Source organism: Puma concolor, chromosome A3 (genome assembly GCF_028749965.1).
Source record: "Puma concolor isolate L17-30 chromosome A3, mPumCon1.1.hap2, whole genome shotgun sequence".
NCBI classification, from domain to species: domain Eukaryota; kingdom Metazoa; phylum Chordata; class Mammalia; order Carnivora; family Felidae; genus Puma; species Puma concolor.
The window spans coordinates 53299013-53318817 of record NC_141669.1 but is presented as its reverse complement, the minus strand read 5'-3'; the positions used below and the strand labels follow the sequence as shown (position 1 = coordinate 53318817).

General features: G+C 46.7%; 1 protein-coding gene across 3 annotated transcripts; it reads right to left on the bottom strand.

Annotated features, from left to right (window-relative positions):
* Window positions 1–128: 128 nt before the first annotated feature.
* Window positions 129–19584, bottom strand: CLEC4F (C-type lectin domain family 4 member F). Of its 3 annotated transcripts, none has more exons than XM_086700903.1 (7): window positions 19398–19579; window positions 18437–18553; window positions 18007–18117; window positions 14964–16082; window positions 10088–10239; window positions 9088–9206; window positions 129–1437 (listed from the first exon to the last, which is right to left on the bottom strand). In XM_086700903.1, the coding sequence occupies exons 1-7, from the start codon at window positions 19456–19458 to the stop codon at window positions 1416–1418; spliced, it is 1701 nt and encodes a 566-aa protein (XP_086557029.1). In that variant the 5' UTR covers window positions 19459–19579; the 3' UTR covers window positions 129–1415. The 3 variants fall into 3 exon arrangements, with proteins under 3 accessions (XP_086557029.1, XP_025788207.1, XP_086557028.1); XM_025932422.2 differs by lacking the exon at window positions 129–1437 and adding an exon at window positions 7955–8417; XM_086700902.1 differs by lacking the exons at window positions 129–1437; window positions 18437–18553 and adding an exon at window positions 7955–8417 and having other exon boundaries at window positions 19398–19584.
* Window positions 19585–19805: the final 221 nt, after the last annotated feature.

Below are 19805 nucleotides of genomic sequence, written 5' to 3'. Positions count from 1 at the left end.
GGCGTCGCCTGGGGGAATTGGGTTTTTCTTGATCCGCTTGCCTGGATTCCAATCCCCAGAATTCCAGTTTGATCAGTCCAGGCTGGGGACTGAGCTTCTGGATATATGTATACGCATGTATGCAAACATACTTATGTACATGTATATATTTACCAGACAAAAAATTTGCCGGCTACAAAGAAAACTTTTAAAAATTCATTTTGAAATAAATAAAAGTTGCAAGAGCAGTAACCAAAAGGTCCTGTAGCCCCTTCACCTAGATTTTCTACTTGTTAACATTTTTCCACATTTACTCCATTGCCCTCTTTCTCTCTAGGAATATTCCCATTTTCATTATTCTTTTTCTGAAGTGTTTCCTAAGTCTTGCCCTGTCATCATGACCTTGACAGTTTCTAAGAGAAGTCTTTCATTCTGAAGGATGTCCCTCACCTAGGTTCTGCCCAATGTTCCCTCATGTCCAGACCTAGGCCATCCCTTCTTGGCAGGGACTCCACAGAAAAGACGCTGGGCTTTTCTCAGTGCATCCCACCAGGACATACATGATGCCAACCTGTCCCACCACTGGTGAAGTTAATCTTGATCACTCAGTCACGGTGGTGTCTCCCAGGTTCCTTCACCATACATGGACTAACTTTTCCTTTTGACTGATAAATATTTTGTGAGGAAATCGCCAAAATCCTTAGCATCCATTGATGACTCCTGCCTGAATTAACCACTATTTTGTGGCCAAATCATTGACAACCTATTGGGGGGATGAGCTTTTCCTTCTCCTCATGTATTTATTCATTTTGTGTTTATCTCAGCATGAACTCATGACTTTATGTTTTGCTCAATAAGATGTAATTTATTCAGATCACTATTTCAGTGCTCAAATGGTTCCAGATTTGGCCTGTAGGAGCCCCCTTTGTGCTGGCTTCTCTGTTCTTTTAACATGACCCCATCATTCTTTGCGTGCCTTCTTACTTGTACCAAAAAGGCATGACATGTTCCTGGCTCATCTTGAATCTTCCCAGCCTAGCCATGGAATCAGTCAATTCTAGTGGAAGATGGAATTTAGAAACAAAGATTTGGAAGCTTGGTTGTTCATTCCTTTTGGATGTCAATGCTTCTAAGCCCTTTTAGCAGATAGGAAACATACATATGTACACATATAAGTATACACACACAGTTATATCTATATTTTTGTGTAGATAGATGACAGAGGGTTAAAACGCAGGAGTTCACACTAATATCTCCAATTCCAATCCAATAGCTCACATTTCTCTCTTGTTTCTCCCTAATCTGTAACTCCCTTCTCCAACAGTGAGAAACCTGACTCCTGTTATCCTCAGTATATTTACTTATTTATTTGCTCAACTCTTGTATACATCCAGTTTCCTAGCCACATCAGCCACCTCCTCAGCCCCATCTCCTCCTCAGCTCCCTCCATGACACTGCCTGCAAGAGAAGAGGACACACCAAATGTTTAACTGGGGTTCTCTGAGCAGTGAGCCTGGGAATGAGGGAAGATCTGTACCTCATATCTTCTATATTTCTTGAATTTTTCACAATAAGTGTGGGTCACTTCTATAGTGTATATATATAACCTATATATATGTACACATTTAAGAAGAAAAATAATTTTTTTCTCTAAGTTTATTGGGTGTTGTCTGCTGGCAAACAGATAGAAGGTAACGAGAGCCAAATATGCGGAAATCTTTTTTTTTATTTTTTTTTATTTTTATTTTTTTTTTTAATTTTTTTTTCAACATTTATTTATTTTTGGGACAGAGAGAGACAGAGCATGAACGGGGGAGGGGCAGAGAGAGAGGGAGACACAGAATTGGAAACAGGCTCCAGGCTCCGAGCCATCAGCCCAGAGCCCGACGCGGGGCTCGAACTCACGGACCGCGAGATCGTGACCTGGACCTGGCTGAAGTCGGACGCTTAACCGACTGCGCCACCCAGGCGCCCCTATGCGGAAATCTTAAAATGGAGATAGTTTACCCATTTACTTGAATTTCTGTGAGTATCAAAAAGGACATTTTCTAATTTATTGCCAAACCCTGGAGTGGATAAGCTAGTGTGTGTCAGGGGCCCAGTGTGAGAACCCCAGAATTTATTCCTCCATACCTGCTCCCCTCCATCAATTCCAACTATAACTTGTTGGCCTCTTGTCTGTTAGACTTGTATATTGGGCCATATGTTCTGAGGGAGAGCAATCACATGAACTAACCTGAGCCAAGGTGTTACACCTGACAGTGACTGGGTGCTTCCACCTTGCCATTCCCCGAAGACACAATGGCCTAGTGAACCTAAAGTTAATTTTTCTCCCCTCTGGCAGTGTGAGAGGCATAGGTCATCTCTCTTCCTCATGTCACCCAGGGACTTAGGTTCCTTCCAAACCATTGCTCCTGAGTGTCATTTCCAAAAATGGAGTTGTCCTATTAGAGGCCTCTGCCATTGCCGGTGCCCAGTGGCAGCAAAGTCCTCAGGCATTCACCCCAATCAAGAGTCAGAGCAGAATCAGAAATTCCTCTAGGTATTCCAAGCAGAGCCAGTGGTTTAATTCGGGGATTTAGGTGCTTAACACCATCACTGGGAGAGCTGGTGAAACAGGAGAAGTTCAGTTTGAGAACATACCACCAAAGCTGCAATCCAGGGAGTGGGAACCAATGTTACCATAGCTGCCACTCAACTCCCCCAAAGCTGGGAAAGGGGCCCTGGAACACTGTTGCAGAGAAACGCCAAGTCCCACCCCCAGGCTTGTCCACAGAAAATAGATGGAAGGACAGGGACGTGAGCTCTGCCTGATGTCCATGCTCACCATCTCATACGCCTGTTTCTAAGGAGGTCCTCTTAACTGACATCCAGTACTCTGGGAATAAGGCGTTCTGGTAAATGGAATTTCAGACTTCTGCCTCTACAATGCAGAGAGGCACCCTGGAGGAAGGGAAGGAGCAAGGAAGAAGTGGCGGGGGGGAGCTAATCCACTGTCTCTTCCGCCTGAGACACACAGAAACTGGCCCTTGTTCCATCTTTTGCCCCAGCAGATTCACCTCATCAATCCTGTTTCCTACCCTGGGACCCAGCTAAGAGGGACACTCCCCATATCTGCCTGGGTCTTTGGCAGCTCCTCATCCCACTGACCAGTTTTTGGCTTAGACACAGTAGCCTTAATCTTTGTACCTCAGTCAAAACATGAAAGAGCTGCTAACAAACAGCTTTAATAAGGGAAGGCAAAGAATGACATTTTTAAAAGGGACCAGAAACTATAAAAAGGCAAGTTTGCATTGCCCAGAATGCCTATCTAAATCAATTTGGCAATTTCATATTATTACTCATATTAATGTAAATTCATATTATTATTACATACTATGTCTTGTTTAATCTCACCATATTCCTGGGCACCTGATTTGACTCCCATTGTACAGATGAGAAAATCAATGCCAGAGAAGTTGAGTCACTAGCCAAAGCTACACTACTGGTCAGCTTCTCCTTGAGATCTGGATGGCCGCTGTCCCAGGGTCACCAGGGATAGACCTTTGTGGAAATCCCACACTTCCAGCTGGCCTGGTCCACCAGCACACAGGCCCTACTTGCCATGCTCCATACTTCGCTTCCCTGGAGGCTCCTCCTCCTCCACCCCCACTGAGCATGAGCTGGGGTTACTATCTTGGCCACATCACCAGAAGAGTTAACTGTAGGTCAGAAGTGCTTTTCTACCAAGAACAGAGAAGGGGAACGGACCCACAGGCTTTGTCCCCAAGAAGCTGGTGAAAGGTCAGGGACCCCCAGCTCAAATCCTTCTCATTTTTGCCACTGTGCTCAGCAGCAGCCGGTAGCCTCCAGCTTTGACAAGATGAAGAACGATGCCTGGCAGCCTCACGAAAGAGTAGATAGAAGCTTGGAGCCCTGCAGGCTATGGGGCCTCACAGAAGAATGGGGACTTATAGGGCCTCAGGGTTAGTTGTGGGTCCAAGGGGAAGGAAGAGCTTCAGCAGCACAGGAGTTCATAGGACTGCAGGCAAGACATTCAAACTCTCTAGGCCTCATCTTGCCATCTATAAATGGGAAATTGTGACAGAACCTTCTTCAGAGTTGTAGCAAGGAGTTAATTAGGCCATTGGCACAATAGTAACAGCTAACGCTTGTATAATGGGATCCATGTGCCATGTACTTTTCTAAGCTCATTTTATGGGTTAACTTAATCACACAACGACTTCAAGAGAGAGAGGTACTGTAATGTTTTCATAGAAGAGGAAATTGAGACACACAAGTCAAGTAACCAACTTTCCCAGCTAGACAGGGGTAAACCTGGGATTGGACCCAGGCTGTCTGGCCACAGACTATAACAGTCTATAACCACCAATCTCTCCTGCCTCACATAATTCCCACCACATTGTAAGTGATAACTACAATAGCAATGATGATATATGAACCAGATAGAATGTCCAGAAACTTGGCTATTACACATAAGTGACCCAGGCAGGGTGTTCTGAGAAAAAGTGCAGAAGCTTCAGTCAGAGCTGGTTGAGGAGATACTGAGGTCCAGGGCTCGGTTCTGGTGACCCCATAGCAGAAATATCATGAAAGGCTTGTTGGGCCACCTTGAAGAGGGCCTGAAACCTCCATCCTGGGACCAGCTGGAGTAGGAAATGCTTATCATAGCTAACAAAGATGAGATTGCAACAAAAGTAGGGCTTTGAGGAGATTCAAGAGGAAGTAAGCTACAGGCTGCTTTGGTGAGAGCAGGTGGAACAGAGAGGCACAGCTGTGTTATGGATACCCTGCTTCGTGTGGCCTTGTCCTGGAAGACCTTTTCCAGGAAGAAGCCTTCTTGAGGCCCAGCTAGCAGACCCTCTTCTATCCTAAGTCCCTCCCACAAGTAGCCCAGGCCTCCTTACTCTTCCATGACTCTCCCTGGGGCTGGGGCTGGGGCTGGGGCTGGGGCTGGGGCTTTTACTGGTGGCAAGGGTCCCTGGGCTTGGTTGGCTTTGATCTGTAGGAATTGATAGCAGCGTATAGAAGCATAGCCACTTATAACTGGCCCTTATTAAGTAAGAGCAACACAAAGGGAGAGGGTCTTTCCAAAAGGCATGGTATAGGCATACAAGGGAGTTGGACAAAGACCCAGGCCCAGATCTGGGTATATGGGAGCAAGTGTTGTAAGAATTCCAGAGTATAGAGGGCTGGGGCATTAGCTGATAGAGGACACTCACAGTTTCTGACTATAAGCACAGGTAGATTTTTTTCTGAACTAATGACTTGCGTCATCCTCAAAATGCTGTGACATCTGCTTCCAGAATATGCTCACTCTCCTGACTAAGAAATTGTTCCCTGCCCCTAGAAAACCAAGCCTAGGAGGTCATTTCATGACAGCCAAAAATTCTGTGCCTTCTTCTCCCTATGCTAGAGCCAGGATCTCCCCTAACTCATAATGTGTAGACTCCAGCCTCTATCAGGTTGGGCCCTCATACCCTAAAAGACTGGAAATCATAGCTCTGGGAGAAAAAGCTGTGGGCACCCAAGTGGTGGCAACTGTCTATTACAGCCTATATCTATCACCAACATAATCCGTGGTCACCGAGAGTAGCAGCTATACGGTGGAGGCTGGGTGGAGCAGGCTATCACTCCAGGGTGACCAGCTGACCACTTCCTCCAGGACAACTGAGGACTTCATTCTGTCTCCCCAGATGGCTCCACTCAGTCTGTAGAGAACTTAATTCCTCTGCCTTTCTGACTCTCTTGGGGAAATTTCAGCTTTCAGAACCTTCTCGATAGGGAAGAAAGGGCCAGCTCGCGCATGAGAATTGACCCTGGAGTGTGAGCATGTTTACCTGTCCCTGTCCCATTAGCTTTAGGCCACAGACCATGGTTGGTTAGATAGATAACGAAGCTAGCTTGCTACTCCAGAATGTCACCACCAGGTTTCAGGCTCCAGAGGATTCTTCCTGCGGCTATGAGAAGGGGCAGGATGTCCTAAGTACCTCTCCTCCCTACTAGAATGCTGGCTTCGAGAGTGGGGGTGGGGTGGAATTTTATGTTTTATTCATTTTTGAATCCTGAAAACCTAGAAGAGTGCTTGGTACATGGTAGAGGCACAATAAATAGTCCTCGATTGCATGAATATTGATAAAAACTAAAAGTCTTCAAGTAGACTTAATGGTCATGAATCTTTAGACATTAAAGTAATACTAAAATACATAAATCAAAAGCTATTAGAAACATAAGAACATGACAAGATAATAAACATATATAATGTTCTACATGGGAGAGTTAACACAAATAAATCCTCCTAGAGAAATTGATAGGTTGTAGGGACAACATATAAATAAGGATATTGAATATCTGAATAATGAAAATCACAAGCCTAATCTAATAAATATACCTGTGGAATATTTATAAAAAGTGAATATACCTGTGGAATATTTATAAAAAGTGAACAGATACTACCAGGCCATAAAGAAAAGCTCTATAAATTCTGCAAAAGTGGGACATATTAATATTGGCTGCTACCTGTTTTGCATAGGCTATGGAAACCATAAAACAAAGAACAGGAACACATAAAAAGAAAACAATAAACCCATCCCTATATATCTATATTGCTATAGTACAAACTACTAAGGAATAAACTATCAGGAAATCAAATTGTGCAACATAGGTAAGTCTAAAAATAATAATAACAATAAAGGTGTTTAAAAGAAATACAGCAAGGGGTGCCTGGGTGGCTCAGTCGGTTAAGCGGCCGCTTTGGCTCAGGTCATGATCTCGTGGTCCGTGAGTTCGAGCCCTGCGTCGGGCTCTGTGCTGACAGCTCAGAGCCTGGAGCCTGTTTCAGATTCTGTGTCTCCCTCTCTCTGACCCTCCCCCATTCATGCTCTGTCTCTGTCTCAAAAATAAATAAACGTTAAAAAAATTTTTTTTAAATAAATAAGAGAAATACAGCAAAATGTTATTTCAAGCCTGTGATAGAGGAGAAGTTTCTAAGATCGATAAAAAGCTAAGAAGCCATAAAAGAAAAGGCCAAAAGAAAAGCCAAAAGGAAAATATGAATATGAACAGATTAAAGTCCTACTCAGCCAAAGATATCATACCAGGTAGAATAGATTTCCATTTCTGGTCCTAATGGAGTAGCTGGAGCAGTCCTTTTGCTGTCAGCAACTGGGAAACTGGACAAAACTCATGAAACAATTGATGAACAATTGTTTTCAGAAATTGGACAATTGCAACCCAAGTTCCTGGCTAGGGAAGCAGACAGGCTGAACCCACCAGCCCCCTAGGATTCTTCCTGGAGGCTCCTGCCAGACCCCAGTGCAGGGAGGAGAGTCCCTCCCGCACAGGGAATGACAGTTGCACTAAGTATGGAGAGAGGAAGATGGGAGTTGGGGGAGACTGAGAGTGCTAGGATTTGGGGAGGAGCATGAAGGAGAGGCAGTTGTACAGAGGAAGAGCCACAGAAACCTACATTGGGCTCCCTGTGCCTGAATGCATAGGATGGGACTCCACAAGGCCAGGCAAAGAGCTGTTCTAGAAATTCTCATTCTAAATTGAGCTGGCAGAGATCCCAGTCCCTGGAAGGGGAGTGGGGCCACGAGAAGAGGCCAAAGCCAGAGATATGACATCAAGAGGAACAGTCGGGAAATGAGATGAGGCCAGCCACAGGACAGAAAGAAGTTTTTGGAGTGTTTTAAAGGCCTGGAAAAATCCAGCTCCAGCCCCATCTGCAACAAAGGAAATGCAGGAACACCTGGAATGACTATTACTTCTTGTGAATTCGTACCCCTGTAAGATGTCCCTGTGGTTTGTGTTAAACTTCTGCTGTTTTTCAAGGAACTAACTAAACATTCATAGCTATAAAGCCCTTAAACAAAGATATGCTTGTTATGCTTGATATGACAGAAGGGACATTGAGGAAGGAGACCAATCCAGGGAGAACAAAGGGTAGTGACCGTCGCAGAGACAAGCACAACGCTTTTGTGCGTTCAGTGAGTATTTATTGAGGACCCGCTGTCTGACAGGCCTGTGCCGGTTGCTGAGGGGGATACAGAGGCACAACAAGCCTCTGGTCCTGAAGAGCCCTTGATCCCATTGGGTCATGTGGGGTAAATATGTTTGAAGGGTTACATGAAAGGACAGAGCAGGAAACACAAAAGGCCAAATGGAAAGCCCCAGAGAACAAGCTGGGTTCAGAGGTTCACAAGGCATCAGGTCGGCAGGGGGTGGGGGGCGGGGTAGGGTGGGTCCAGAGCTGGCAGCGGTGGCCACCTTTCAGATCTGGCCTGTCTCAGGCCACATGCTGGTTGATGGGCTTCTTACAGACCCAGTGATAGGGGGTGTCACAGTGCATGTCATTCCACTTCTGCTCAATATGGACACAGTCTTCTGTCTGCCCATCCTGGTGCCGCCAGTTGTCTGGCTGATTTGTGCCCCAAAACCTGGAAACAAGACGGCTTTATTCCACCAGACAAAGGAAGTGTCCCTTCCCCCGACTTTGGTATAAGGAGCTGAAGTGACATGGGTCCCTAATCTCCTGGTGGCCATGGATGGGGACAGAGCTGGGCCCAAGGGTGCCCTAAGGATGGCTCTGTTGAGGTTGCCTTTAGTTACTGAGGGTCAAGGGATAGAAAGGGTGTCTGAAGCTGTAAGCCCCACCCCAGAATTCACATTCAGATACCTTCTGGTGAAGGCAGGGCCTTCAAAAGTTACAGGATAGGCAACAAACAAAGAACAACAACAACAATAAAAAGGCAGGAAGACCCACTCATAGGCCACTTGCCAGCCCCAGGACCTGTCTTGTTCTGATACCCCTCTGTGGAAGAGTCCACACAAGGACCACAATTATGCACACCCCGCACACATCATACACATCATACATACACACATGTCATACATACATACATACCACACATCACACATACATCACATACACAACCATACATCCACTCTTTATACACACATCACACATACACATCATACACATATATCATACACAACAGTAACACTTACTGGGCAGGAATACACACACAAGACAAGGACATGCAAAAGTTTCTAGCCAGACCTGCTCCAGACTCTGCTTAGGACAGCACCAGATAGTGCTGGACTCACACTCTGCTCCGGAAAGCATTGAATGGTGTCCCGTCCACCCAGCGCCAGAGGCCCTCCTTGCCCCTGTCAGTGAGGCCAATCCAGTGGTAAGAGGTACTCGTGAACTTTACCAGAAATTCCTGCAGAGAAAAGGCAGTGTTTAATCCTATGTGAGGAGCTCATTTTCCCGGCCGTATGGAAAAGGAGTCTAGGCTGTCCTCTCCCTGGTCCTGGGACATGAAGCCCACTCCTCTGCAGGAGCTGAGCCCCTTCCTGCACCTTCCACGGTTTGTCCAGAGTTGAGGGCAGGATCCAGGTGCCCTCAGAGAAAATCCGTCTTCTCCCATGTTGACGTGATGAGTGTGCCTTCACTGGGACAAAGACCAACCATGCAATAAAAAATAGCATGGCCTTTGACAGATATACAAGAACAGCCTCAGAAGAACCACAAAGGATGGGCAGTTCTGTAAGCTGAAATGGACCAAACTCATTATGGTCCTTTGACAAGAACCCTAGTAAATTCTGGTAAGGACCTTTGGCAGATGGGCCACCCAAGGTCCATATTGCCTTTGGTGGTCCTCAAACTTCTGTGTCTGGCTTTCCCAGGAAGCCTGGGTCTCCTGCTCATGGGCCTTCTACAGCCATTGGATTAACTGGTGTTAAACTCGGGACTGACAACTAGAGCAGACGCTGAGGGGGAAGTGAGGAATGGGGAGGGACATATGCTCCCAACACTTTAAGGGCAGTCACCCATGCCACCTCTCTTTGCCCTTCCTCACTGTTGACATCTGTGGGCCTCTGGGTGTCTCCCTCATTCGTCAAGAACATCGAGGTTTGCAGTCAGTGTTTTCACCTCCTGAACAAGGCACTCGTTGCAACCCAATAAACATCTGCTCCCTGACTGACGGAGGAAACATGCAGGAAACAGCCCAGGCTACTGCAAGAGGAGAAAGGCCAGAGCGCCAAGGTCCCTCATCCCACACCAAGCCCGTCAGCACCACCCCAAGCCTGCAGCTCTGACCTGCTCCTCCTCAGAAGTCACTGAGGCCAGGTGGGCTCCCTGGGACACACAGAACTGCTCAGCCTCATGCCAAGACTTCTTGACGTGAGAAAAGTAATACAAGCTCCCGCTGTAGGCATTCCAGCCTTGCAGGATCAGCTGAAGAAGTTGATCTGGAGCAAAGGTTGGGGAGGAGAGAGAACCAGGGGCTGGATGTGGATGCCCCAGAGCTGCCCATCCTGACCTCTCCAGGGACTGGCCACCAAGAGTCACAGGCCCACACAGCACTTGATGCCCACTGCTTGGGGGCAAGACCTGGGAGGCTGCACCGCCAGCCTGATACCCAGTACAACAGAAAGCAGCCCAGGACACCTGGCTCCATCTCTCCCAGGATCTTCAGATAGCTTTGTTACCTAGGCAACACTTTCTTTCCAGACTCCTGCATTCTGGCTCCACTACCCTCTTTCCCCATTCACTGCTATCACCTGACAGTCCTCTGCCTCTCAGTTCCTGCCATCTCCCTAGAAGACTTTACAGCCATCCCGTGGTGTCAGCCATTTCCTTGACTTCATCTCCATCCACTTCAGCTGCCCATACCCCAGACCATACTCAGGACCTGGTCTACCTGACCTCCCAATGTCAAGCTCTAGTAGCTCATTCCATGAGCACAAGCATCTTGTGTTCTCAGCTCTTTCATTCCTCCCCACTATAACGCTCTGCTTTCTAACATCATCTGTACCACAGCTATTTGAAATGGGGCCACAACAGACTCGCTTATTCATTCATTTATTCTTTTGTTCAACACCCATGGTTCAGTGTTTTTTAACTTCTGTGAACCAGGGACTGTTATACAAAGACCAGTAAGACATGATTTGTGCCCTCAAGGAACGTACAGTCTAGTAAACAAGACAGATGTAAAAAGGGTGTTGAAGATGCATTCATTGAAAACCATGTGCATGCTAGAATAGAAGCATAAAAGACAGTCTGGTCTATTTCATCTGGGCTGCAAGTGATGCTCTCAGGAAGGACTCGTACGTAGGTGAGATTCACTTGAGCTAAGTCTTAAAAGACTGAGGAAGAGTTTGCCAGTTGGTCAGTGCCAAAGAGAGGATCCCAGGCAGGGGAAAAAGTAGACACAAAAAGCATGGAGGTGTGAAACAGCATGGCATGGCCTGATCTGTTCAAGTGCTTGGGATGGTCAGTGCATAAGGGACAGGAGACAAACTTGGACAGGCTCACCAGCACCATATCGTACATGTTGTATAAAGAAGTTTGGGGTTTTTTCCTCTTGTGAGCACAGGGAAGCCCTGAAGTGTTTTAAGAAGGATAGTAGTATGCTCAGATTTGCATTGTAATAATGTCAACCTGGTGACAGTGTGGAGACTAAATAGGAAGATGCCAATCCTAACCGGGCCAGAGATACCAATTAGAACATAGTTGCAAATGTCTCAGTAATTATGGTGAGTGTGTAAACCAGGGGTTTCAAAGTGTGGTCCCAGACCAGCAGCATCAGCATCATCTGGGAATTGGTAGAAATGTAAATTTCTCAGACCCACCCAGACTGGCTGATTCTGAAATTGTTTCTTAACAGTTGGTAGGTTTTTTTTTTTAATGTTTATTTATTTATTTTTGAGAGAGAAAGAGACAGCACAAGCAGGGGAGGAGCAGAGAGAGAGGGAGACACAGAATCCAAACCATGCTCCAGGCTCTGAGCTGGAGCTCAGATCCATGAACCGTGAGATAACGACCTGAGCCGAAGTCAGATGCTTAACCGACTGTGCCACCTAGGCATCCCAACAGTTGGTGTCTTAACAAACCCTCTAGGTAATCCTGATGTATTCCAAAACCTGAGAACCAGTAGTCTAAACAGGATTGGCAAACTGCAACCTGCAAGCAACCTCTTTTTATAAATAAAGTTTTATTGGAACACAGCCACATTCTTTATATACATCTTTGGCTGCTTTATTGCTACAGCAGCAGACATGTTGCAACAGAGCCTGTTCATCCAGAAGCCCAAAATATCTACTATTTGGCCCTTTAAGAAAAAGTTAAACTAATGGTTCTCAGTCCTCACTGCCCATTAGAACCATCGAAGGAACTTTTTAAAAAATTCTAATGCCCACACTGCATCCCAGATCTCCAACCCCTCCAAAAAAAGTCAGAGTTCTGGAGGTGGGTCCCAGGCATCACTATTTGTAAAGCTCCTCAGGTGATCCCAGTGTGGCCCCAAGGTGGAGAAACACAGGTCTATGCTAAAGCAGTAGGTAGACATAGGACAACAGGGGGCATTGGAGGGACATTACGGAGGGCAGACTTCCAGGCTCTGACAGACCAGGAATCCTCAATGCTGCCTGCCAAGCCCCTCATTTGTCAGCTCTCTTTAGCAGCTGCTCAAACTGTCCCCTCTCCCATCCTTAGCAAGTGACTTCCTACCCTACCTAGGAAGAGGCACCACTAAAGCTTGGCTGCCTCAGTTTCCTATTCCCACATCTGCAAACCTACTGCCACACCTCTTCCTCCTAGCCTCAGAGGTTCAAGTATTTATTGTCCCAACGCTTCAAGGTGACTCCCTCAGCCGTGTATGTCATTCCCAGTCTCTCCCTTCTCCAACCTCCTCCCTCTTTGCTGGCTCCTTTCTCCCATCTTCAGACCAAGCCTATCCTCTTAATCTAGAAAAACCCTCTCAAGGAAGTTCACCAAAATGTTAGCAGTGGGATCATACAGAAAATATAGAACTTTTCATGGAAATACAAGTGGTTGTTTTCTCATCATTCTCTTTCTCAATATTGGCCACGTTGTCTATAATTAATATGGAGGTTTTATAATGTAAATATCGATTACGTGTTTTTTTTCATCCCTCCCTCCACCATGTCACCCCCTCTCCCCCACAGCCTCCTCTGCTCCTCAGCCGAGGTCCTTGAATGGCTTGTGCACTTGAGATCTCATTCACACCCTGCTGATGGTGGTCTGGCCTCTAGGCCACACACAACTCTCCACTGGAACTTCATTACCAATGACTTCTTAATTGCCCAGTGTCAGCGGGTGCTTATTGGTTATTTCACATGACCTCTCAGGCATTTGCTAGAACTAGCTCCTTCCTTCTTGAAGTTCCCTCCTTCCTTGACTTCCCCAACTGCACATCTCCTGGTTCTATTCCTTCCTCTAAGACTGCCTTTCTAATAGTCTCCTTCAAAAACTCATCTTTTCCTTCTTGCCACCTGAAGGTTGACTTTCTGTTTCTGCCCTCAGCCTTTTTCCCACAAAGCATTTTATTGTATGCAATGCCTCCTGCCTCCACCAACACCCACTGCCACAACCAGAACCAACATAACCACAGCTTCCACATCTGTGTCTGCATCCAGGGCCTGTCACCTACACTCCACACAGCACGCAGATGACAGCCACTTGAATATCCCCAAAGCATCTCAGGCTCAGCATGTCCAAATCTCACTGCTCTTCTCCCTTCTTTTATTCCCTCTCAGTCAGGAGGCCCATCTAGTCAGCCTCTTTGAAGCCCTTCAATAGACCCTCATTTCCTAGAAGATGCAACCCAAACTCAGAAGCCTTCCACATCCAGCTGATATGTCTCCAGGTCTGCCTAAAGATTTTTTTAATGTTATTCATTTTGAGAGAGAGAGACAGAGACAGAGAGACAGAGCACGAGCAGGAGAGAGGCAGAGAGAGAGGGAGACACAGAATCCTAAGAAGGCTGCAGGCTCTGAGCTGTCAGCACAGAGCCCAATGTGGGGCTTGAACTTACGAACCTTAAGATCATGACCTGAGCCGAGGCTGGACGCTTAACTGACTGAGCCACCCAGATGCCCCTAGCATAGTGATTTTCAAAGTGCAGTCATCAACCCATTCATGGGAGGCATCAGGGTCTTTTGGTTTTCTGGGGTTTTTTGTTTTTTGTTTTTATAAAAGATTATAGGGGTGCCTGGGTGGCTCAGTTGGTTGAGCACCTAAACTCTTGATTTCAGCTCAGGTCATGATCTCATGGTCATGGGATCAAGCCCCATGTTGGGCTCCACACTGAGCATGGAGCCTGCTTAGGATTCTCTCTATATATCCCTCTGCCCTCCCCCACCCATCAAATAAAAAAAAAATAATAGATTATAAAATATCAGAGTGCATCCATGTGTTAAAATGTTTGCTTTTGAAATGTGTGTGTGTGTGTATGCATATGTGTGTGAGAGAGAGAGTGAGAGAGAGATACACATAATTATACTGGGTCACAATATAAAATTAATTTCAGGCTGTGCTTACATTCCAAACAGTTTTAAAGCCACCATCCTGGCCCCTGCCTACTAACCTCTCATCAACTGCCCTCTTGGCCACAGTCCAGTCACAGAACTGCCTGAAGTTTTCTGAACCTCATGGTTTCACATCTTCATGACTATGAACCTGCCACCCTCTTACCCTACTTGTTTGGCAAACACCTATGAGTCCTTCAGGGCCCAGTTCAAGGGCCATCTTCTCTGCAAAGCATCTTTTAATCCTTTGTCCTCCAAAAAATTTCTCCCCCCTCAGAAGATCCCTTGTCTATATCAGAGGACATCAACCTCAGAAGATCCCTTCTCCCTCCTCTTTGCTCCTCTCCACCCCAGTTCCTAGAGCTGTCCCTTACCTAACACCTCTTGCACCTCTCTGCATGTCTTCCACACATCGTTCGTTTCTGAAGTATTGTTTTGTCACTCTGGCCAGATGACAAGCAACTTGAGAGCAGAGTAAGCTGCCTTATGCCACCTTTACCACTGCCTAGGATTCAGCCCTTCTCCAGCACCCAGCCTCCTTCCTAGGGGGATACGTGCTGAAGTAAGCAAAAGACTGAAGGGACAGAAGACTCTAGCCACCCAAAAGACTATATGTCCCGGCCAAGCCCTCGCCTCCCACTTACTTTGTGTCCTCTGTAGCTGCTCCTGGGAACCAAAGGCCACACGGAGTGTCTCCAGGCGACTCTGCTCCTCCTGGATTCTCGTAGTTAGTGTTTTGGTGTCCTGTAGATCCCCTTTTAACCTCTGGATCTCAGCACTGGCCTTCTGCAGATTGCTCTCTAACATCTGGGTCTTGGAATCTAAGGCTGAAGCCGACTTCATTCCTTGTTTTAGGGTCTGTATCTCTCTGCTGGCATTTTTCAAATAACCATTTAACACCTGAATCTTGGAATCTAAGGCATTGGCATTTTCTAGCTCTGTTTTTAATAACTGGATCTGAGCATCTGTCTGCTCCAGATGGTGACTTGCTTCTTGGGTCTGGGCAGTGACAGTCTCTAAATCTCTTTTTAACAAGTGAATCTCATCACCTGCCCTTTTGAAATGATCTCTTAATAACTGGATTTCAGAGCTGGCATTGTCTAAATGGCCTTTCAGAAAAGTCTGGGTCTGGGAGTTTAAAGCATTTGCATTTTGCAGGCTTCCCTTTACCCTCTGGATCTCAGCATTGGCTCCTTCCAAACTGCTTCTTAAAACCTGATTTTGGGCCCTTAAATCATGGACACTATCCAACTGGCCTCTCAAAACATGGATCTGAGCATTAGCATTCTTTAAGCTACTGTTTGCCAGCTGGGCCTGGGCATTTGCCATTTCCAGCCCTGCCTTCAATATCTGAATTTCAGTGTTGGCATTTTCTAAGCCTCCATTCAACATGTGGAGATCAATGCTGGCATTTTCTAAACTGCTTTTTAAGAAACTGTAGGTCTGGGAATTTAAAGTGTTTGCCTTTTCCAGATCTCCTTTTAGCTTCTGGATCTCAGCACTGGCACCTTCCACGGAACTCCTTAACATCTGGGTCTGGAAAGTCAAGGTATTGGCAACCTGTAGAACTCCTTTTATCATCTGGATGTCAGCACTGGCATTTTCCAGATGACCACCGAGCACCTGGATCTGAGAACTGACATTGTCCACTCTACAAGTCAACGTCTGCATCTCCATGCTCCAGGTGCTGGAATTCTCCACGTGGCTTTTAAACATCTGGATAGTCTCTTGCCACTCTGCCACCCTGCCAGAGTGGTGGGAATCTGGAGGGAGTAAAGGGAGAAGGTAGCCACAGAGGCCAATTGCATAGGGAAGCATTAATTAAGTGGGCCAACCACAGTGTTCTTGAAATTTCTGAGGGAAATGTCTAAGACACAGCACTGAGTGCTCCTTAAGCTGCCTCCTGCTCACTGCACCCACCCAGACCCTGGGAATGAGCATGCTGAGATTGTGAGCCAAAAATTTAAATAAATAAAGGCCTATTTAGCTGTCCCCCCATGAACTGAGGGGCAGAAGGATTACAATACTTGCCTATGTAAACTAGCTATCAAGAAGAATCATGCTGGTCAGGCGTGGATTATTTTGCCATTGTAATTGAACTTGAAAGTAACTGATTATATCATTTAGAGCTGCTGAAGCTTAACTCCACTAAAATTTCACTATCAGATGGGTCATTATGAAAAAGAAAATAGGTATGAGTAAAGCCCATGTTTAGTCTTCCACTATATTTGCACACCAAGCACAAAGCCTCTTGATTCATCATTGTTACTTCTTAAAAACTGTGTAGACAACAAACATAGTTTTCTGATCACAAATTCCAGAAACTCAACAACATAGGTACCTGTTGGGTTCAATGGGTACCTGTTCAATCCACAGGGCTATGGTGGAGACCCTCCGGGTGATACTAGACCCTAGAACCTTCTTAACGGGCTGGCACACCCAATGTTAACATCAAGCAAGAGTCCCAACAGAAGTTGAGGATATGGGAGACCTGAGTGAAAGCCCTGATCATTGGGGTGATTCAGGGAACTCACAGCCCCTTTCATCTGCATGGTCTTTCCCACCAGACCGACCTGCAGCTGCCTCTGGTCCTCCTAGCACCCGTTGCTCACCTCACAAGCTAAGACCTTATCTCAGACTTTCATGGTCTAAGACTCTTGATTCCAGCCTTCTCTCAGGAATAGAGTGAAGAACCCAAGTAGGAAGGGACCCTTTCTGGAAGATCCCTGCCCTATGCCTCATGCCCTATCTAGGTAAGTGTATGAGGCCTCAGCCACTGTGCTGAGGCAAGGCCAGGTGGGGTCAGGTGGCCTTTGAAGGTGCCTTGTAAAGATAGACAAATACATCAGTGGAACAGAATAGAGAATCCAGGAGTAGACCCACATATATATATATATGGAAAATTGATTTTCAACAAAGTCACAAAAGTAATTCATGACAATCTTTTCAACAGTGTGGCAACAATTGTCTATCCACATGCAAAATAAAAATTGACTTCATCCTCACACCATTATATAAAACTCAACTCAAAATTGATCATAGGCCTAAATGTAAAGCCAAAAAGTGTGAAATTTCCAGGAGGAAACATAGGAAAATGTCTTTGTGACCTCAGGATAGGTTTCCAATATGAAACCAAAAGTACAATCCACAAAAGAAAAAGAAATTGATAAATTAGACTTTATTAAAATTTAAATCTGGTCAAGAGAATGAAAAGACAAGCCATAAACCAAGAGAAAATATTTGCAAATTACATGACTGATAAAGGACCAAAAAGAGTACATACTATATGATCAATTTTACATAAAACTCTAGAAAAAGCTAATTAATCTATATTACCACAAGTAGATCAGTGGTTGCCTGGGGAATAAAGGGAGGAGGGGAGAGGGAAGGATGACAAAGGGCACAAGTAAACTTTGGGAGGAGGAATATGCTCATTATCTTGATTGTGGTGATGGTTTCACAGGTATACATGTAAGTCAAAACTTATCTGATTGTACACTTTCAATATTGTAATTTATTATCTGTCAGTTATACCTCAATAAAGCTGGTTTTTAAAAAGATCATGTCTTTCTGTAAGAAGACGAACACATTCAGGGGTCTGGGGGCATCAGAGGAGAGGCTTCTCCTAGAGTCTGGGTATCTGAATGCCCCAGCTCCCCCACCCCACCCTGCCCTGTGGCTACTCACTGTAGGGTTCCACAGGTAACTGGCTGGTCGTGTTGTCCTCTCCGGCAATCATGGCGGAAAACTCTTGGAAAGAGGCATATGGCTCCAAAGGAAGTCTTGGCTTCTGTAGAACTGAGACACCCATTCCCGAGGGGTCAGCACAGGCTCTCTGCACTAAGGCTGGGAGAACAGGCTGCCCCACCCCCCGGGGTTCCAGAAGGAGGGAGATGGCACTAAGGACCTCTCAGACTTTCCTCCATGGGCCTCGGCTCTTGGGAGGCTCCCCTTGGACAGGGACCTTGGATGAGTCCCAGGAAAGATCTGGTTCAGGCCTGGGGCCAGAGATAGACTGACTCTTCTGGGAGTAGAGGGTATGCATCTGGTCCCTGTGGGACTTCTATGCAGGAAGATGGAGAGAGTTGGTGGGGGGTCAGGTCACTTAGGAGCTTACCCATAACAAAGAGAACCACCAGCAAGGAGGCAACAGTCACAGCCATAACCGTCAGGGTGGTCTGAACAAGCCTTGGCCTCCTGGGGGCTGCAGGAGCCCCTGCCGCAGAGTCCAGCCCTACAAGGGAGAAGCCAGTGTACAGGAGGAGAATGTGTTGTGTGGGCTGGACAGGATTTGCTCAGTCTCTTGGACTGTCCGATGAGGATAAGAACATTGGCCACACTTATCATGCAGGCGGGAAATAAAGCACTTGGAAGCATTTGCCAGAGCTAACTGGGGGTGTGCTAGCAACACAAAGGTAAAGAGAAGACCACAACCCAAAACCTAGAGGAGGTGCACAGGGCAGAACCCAGCACAGAGAAGGGCAACAAACATGCAGTGTGCATGAAAGAAGAAAGGAGGGAGACAGGGAGGGACAGAGAAGGAGCCTGACCTCTGAGTCCCAGGGCTAGGCTTGCTCTTGAACCCTGACCAGAGCAGGACTCACAGCCCTTTGGGACCACTGCCTCACCCATAACCTGACACAGGTCAGTGCTGGAGCCTCCCTCTGCAGGGTCATAAAGCCCTGCATGGATGTCCTAGGAGTGTGGAGGTGTGGTTAGGGATAAATAGTGTACAGAGAAATCTATTCCAAGGCGGAGAGACACCAGTCTGGAGCCCCTGAGGCCTTGTGGGGCCAGCCCAACATGCAGAGATGGGACTCAAAACCAGGTCCCTCTGAATTCAGTTTATTCTTTCTATTGACAGGTTGCCATCCCCAAGGAAAAGGGTCTGGGGAGGTTCACACAGACACTAGGGTGTGCGCCAGGCTCTCCATCCTCACCTAACCCACCTTCAGCCCTTGCCTGTTTATTCTGGAGGCTGAGACAGTGAGGAGCCAAGCTCTGGCCTGCCAGGGAGGGGCTGGGAGACAAGCAAGCCAATTCCTAATGAGGACAGGCTCATGCCTCAGTTTTCTCACCTCGGGGCTGCAGGGAGACACTCTGGTTGTCTGTGAAAAAGTGGACCTTGTCACAATTCATATCGTCTTCCTTTATCCTCCAATGCTCCTCCCTGCTGCGGACTCCAACGGGGCTGTCTGGTGGGCCAGTAGGGATAGGAAGCGAAGCTGAGATACCCCGGACTTATATGGCCCTGAGTAGGGCCTGACCATCCTGGAAGCTCTGCCCCCCTCCCCTGCTGATTCTGCAGAATCACCCCAGTGGTGTCCTTCCCCTCCAAGCTCCCAGGCGCCAGACTGCCCTGCCCTCCCCTCAAGCCCATCACCCCAACCACCACTTTCCAGCATAGCTCCCAAAGCTAGCCTCAAATACTGTTTCACTGGCCTCCGGAGGGGGTGCAGGTCCTTCTCAGCTTCGTAGAAAAACAT

Bases quoted from the DNA above. Each gene is read 5' to 3' on its own strand.
- CLEC4F (XM_025932422.2), bottom strand. From the start codon at position 19,458: ATGAATTGTGACAAGGTCCACTTTTTCACAGACAACCAGAGTGTCTCC. The intron at 18,118-18,436 runs GTAAGCTCCTAA...TGGGTGTCTCAG, and splicing joins GGTGGTTCTCTTTGTTATGG to TTCTACAGAAGCCAAGACTT. The intron at 10,240-14,963 runs GTAAGTGGGAGG...CCTTTGCTCCAG, and splicing joins GCAGCTACAGAGGACACAAA to ATCAACTTCTTCAGCTGATC.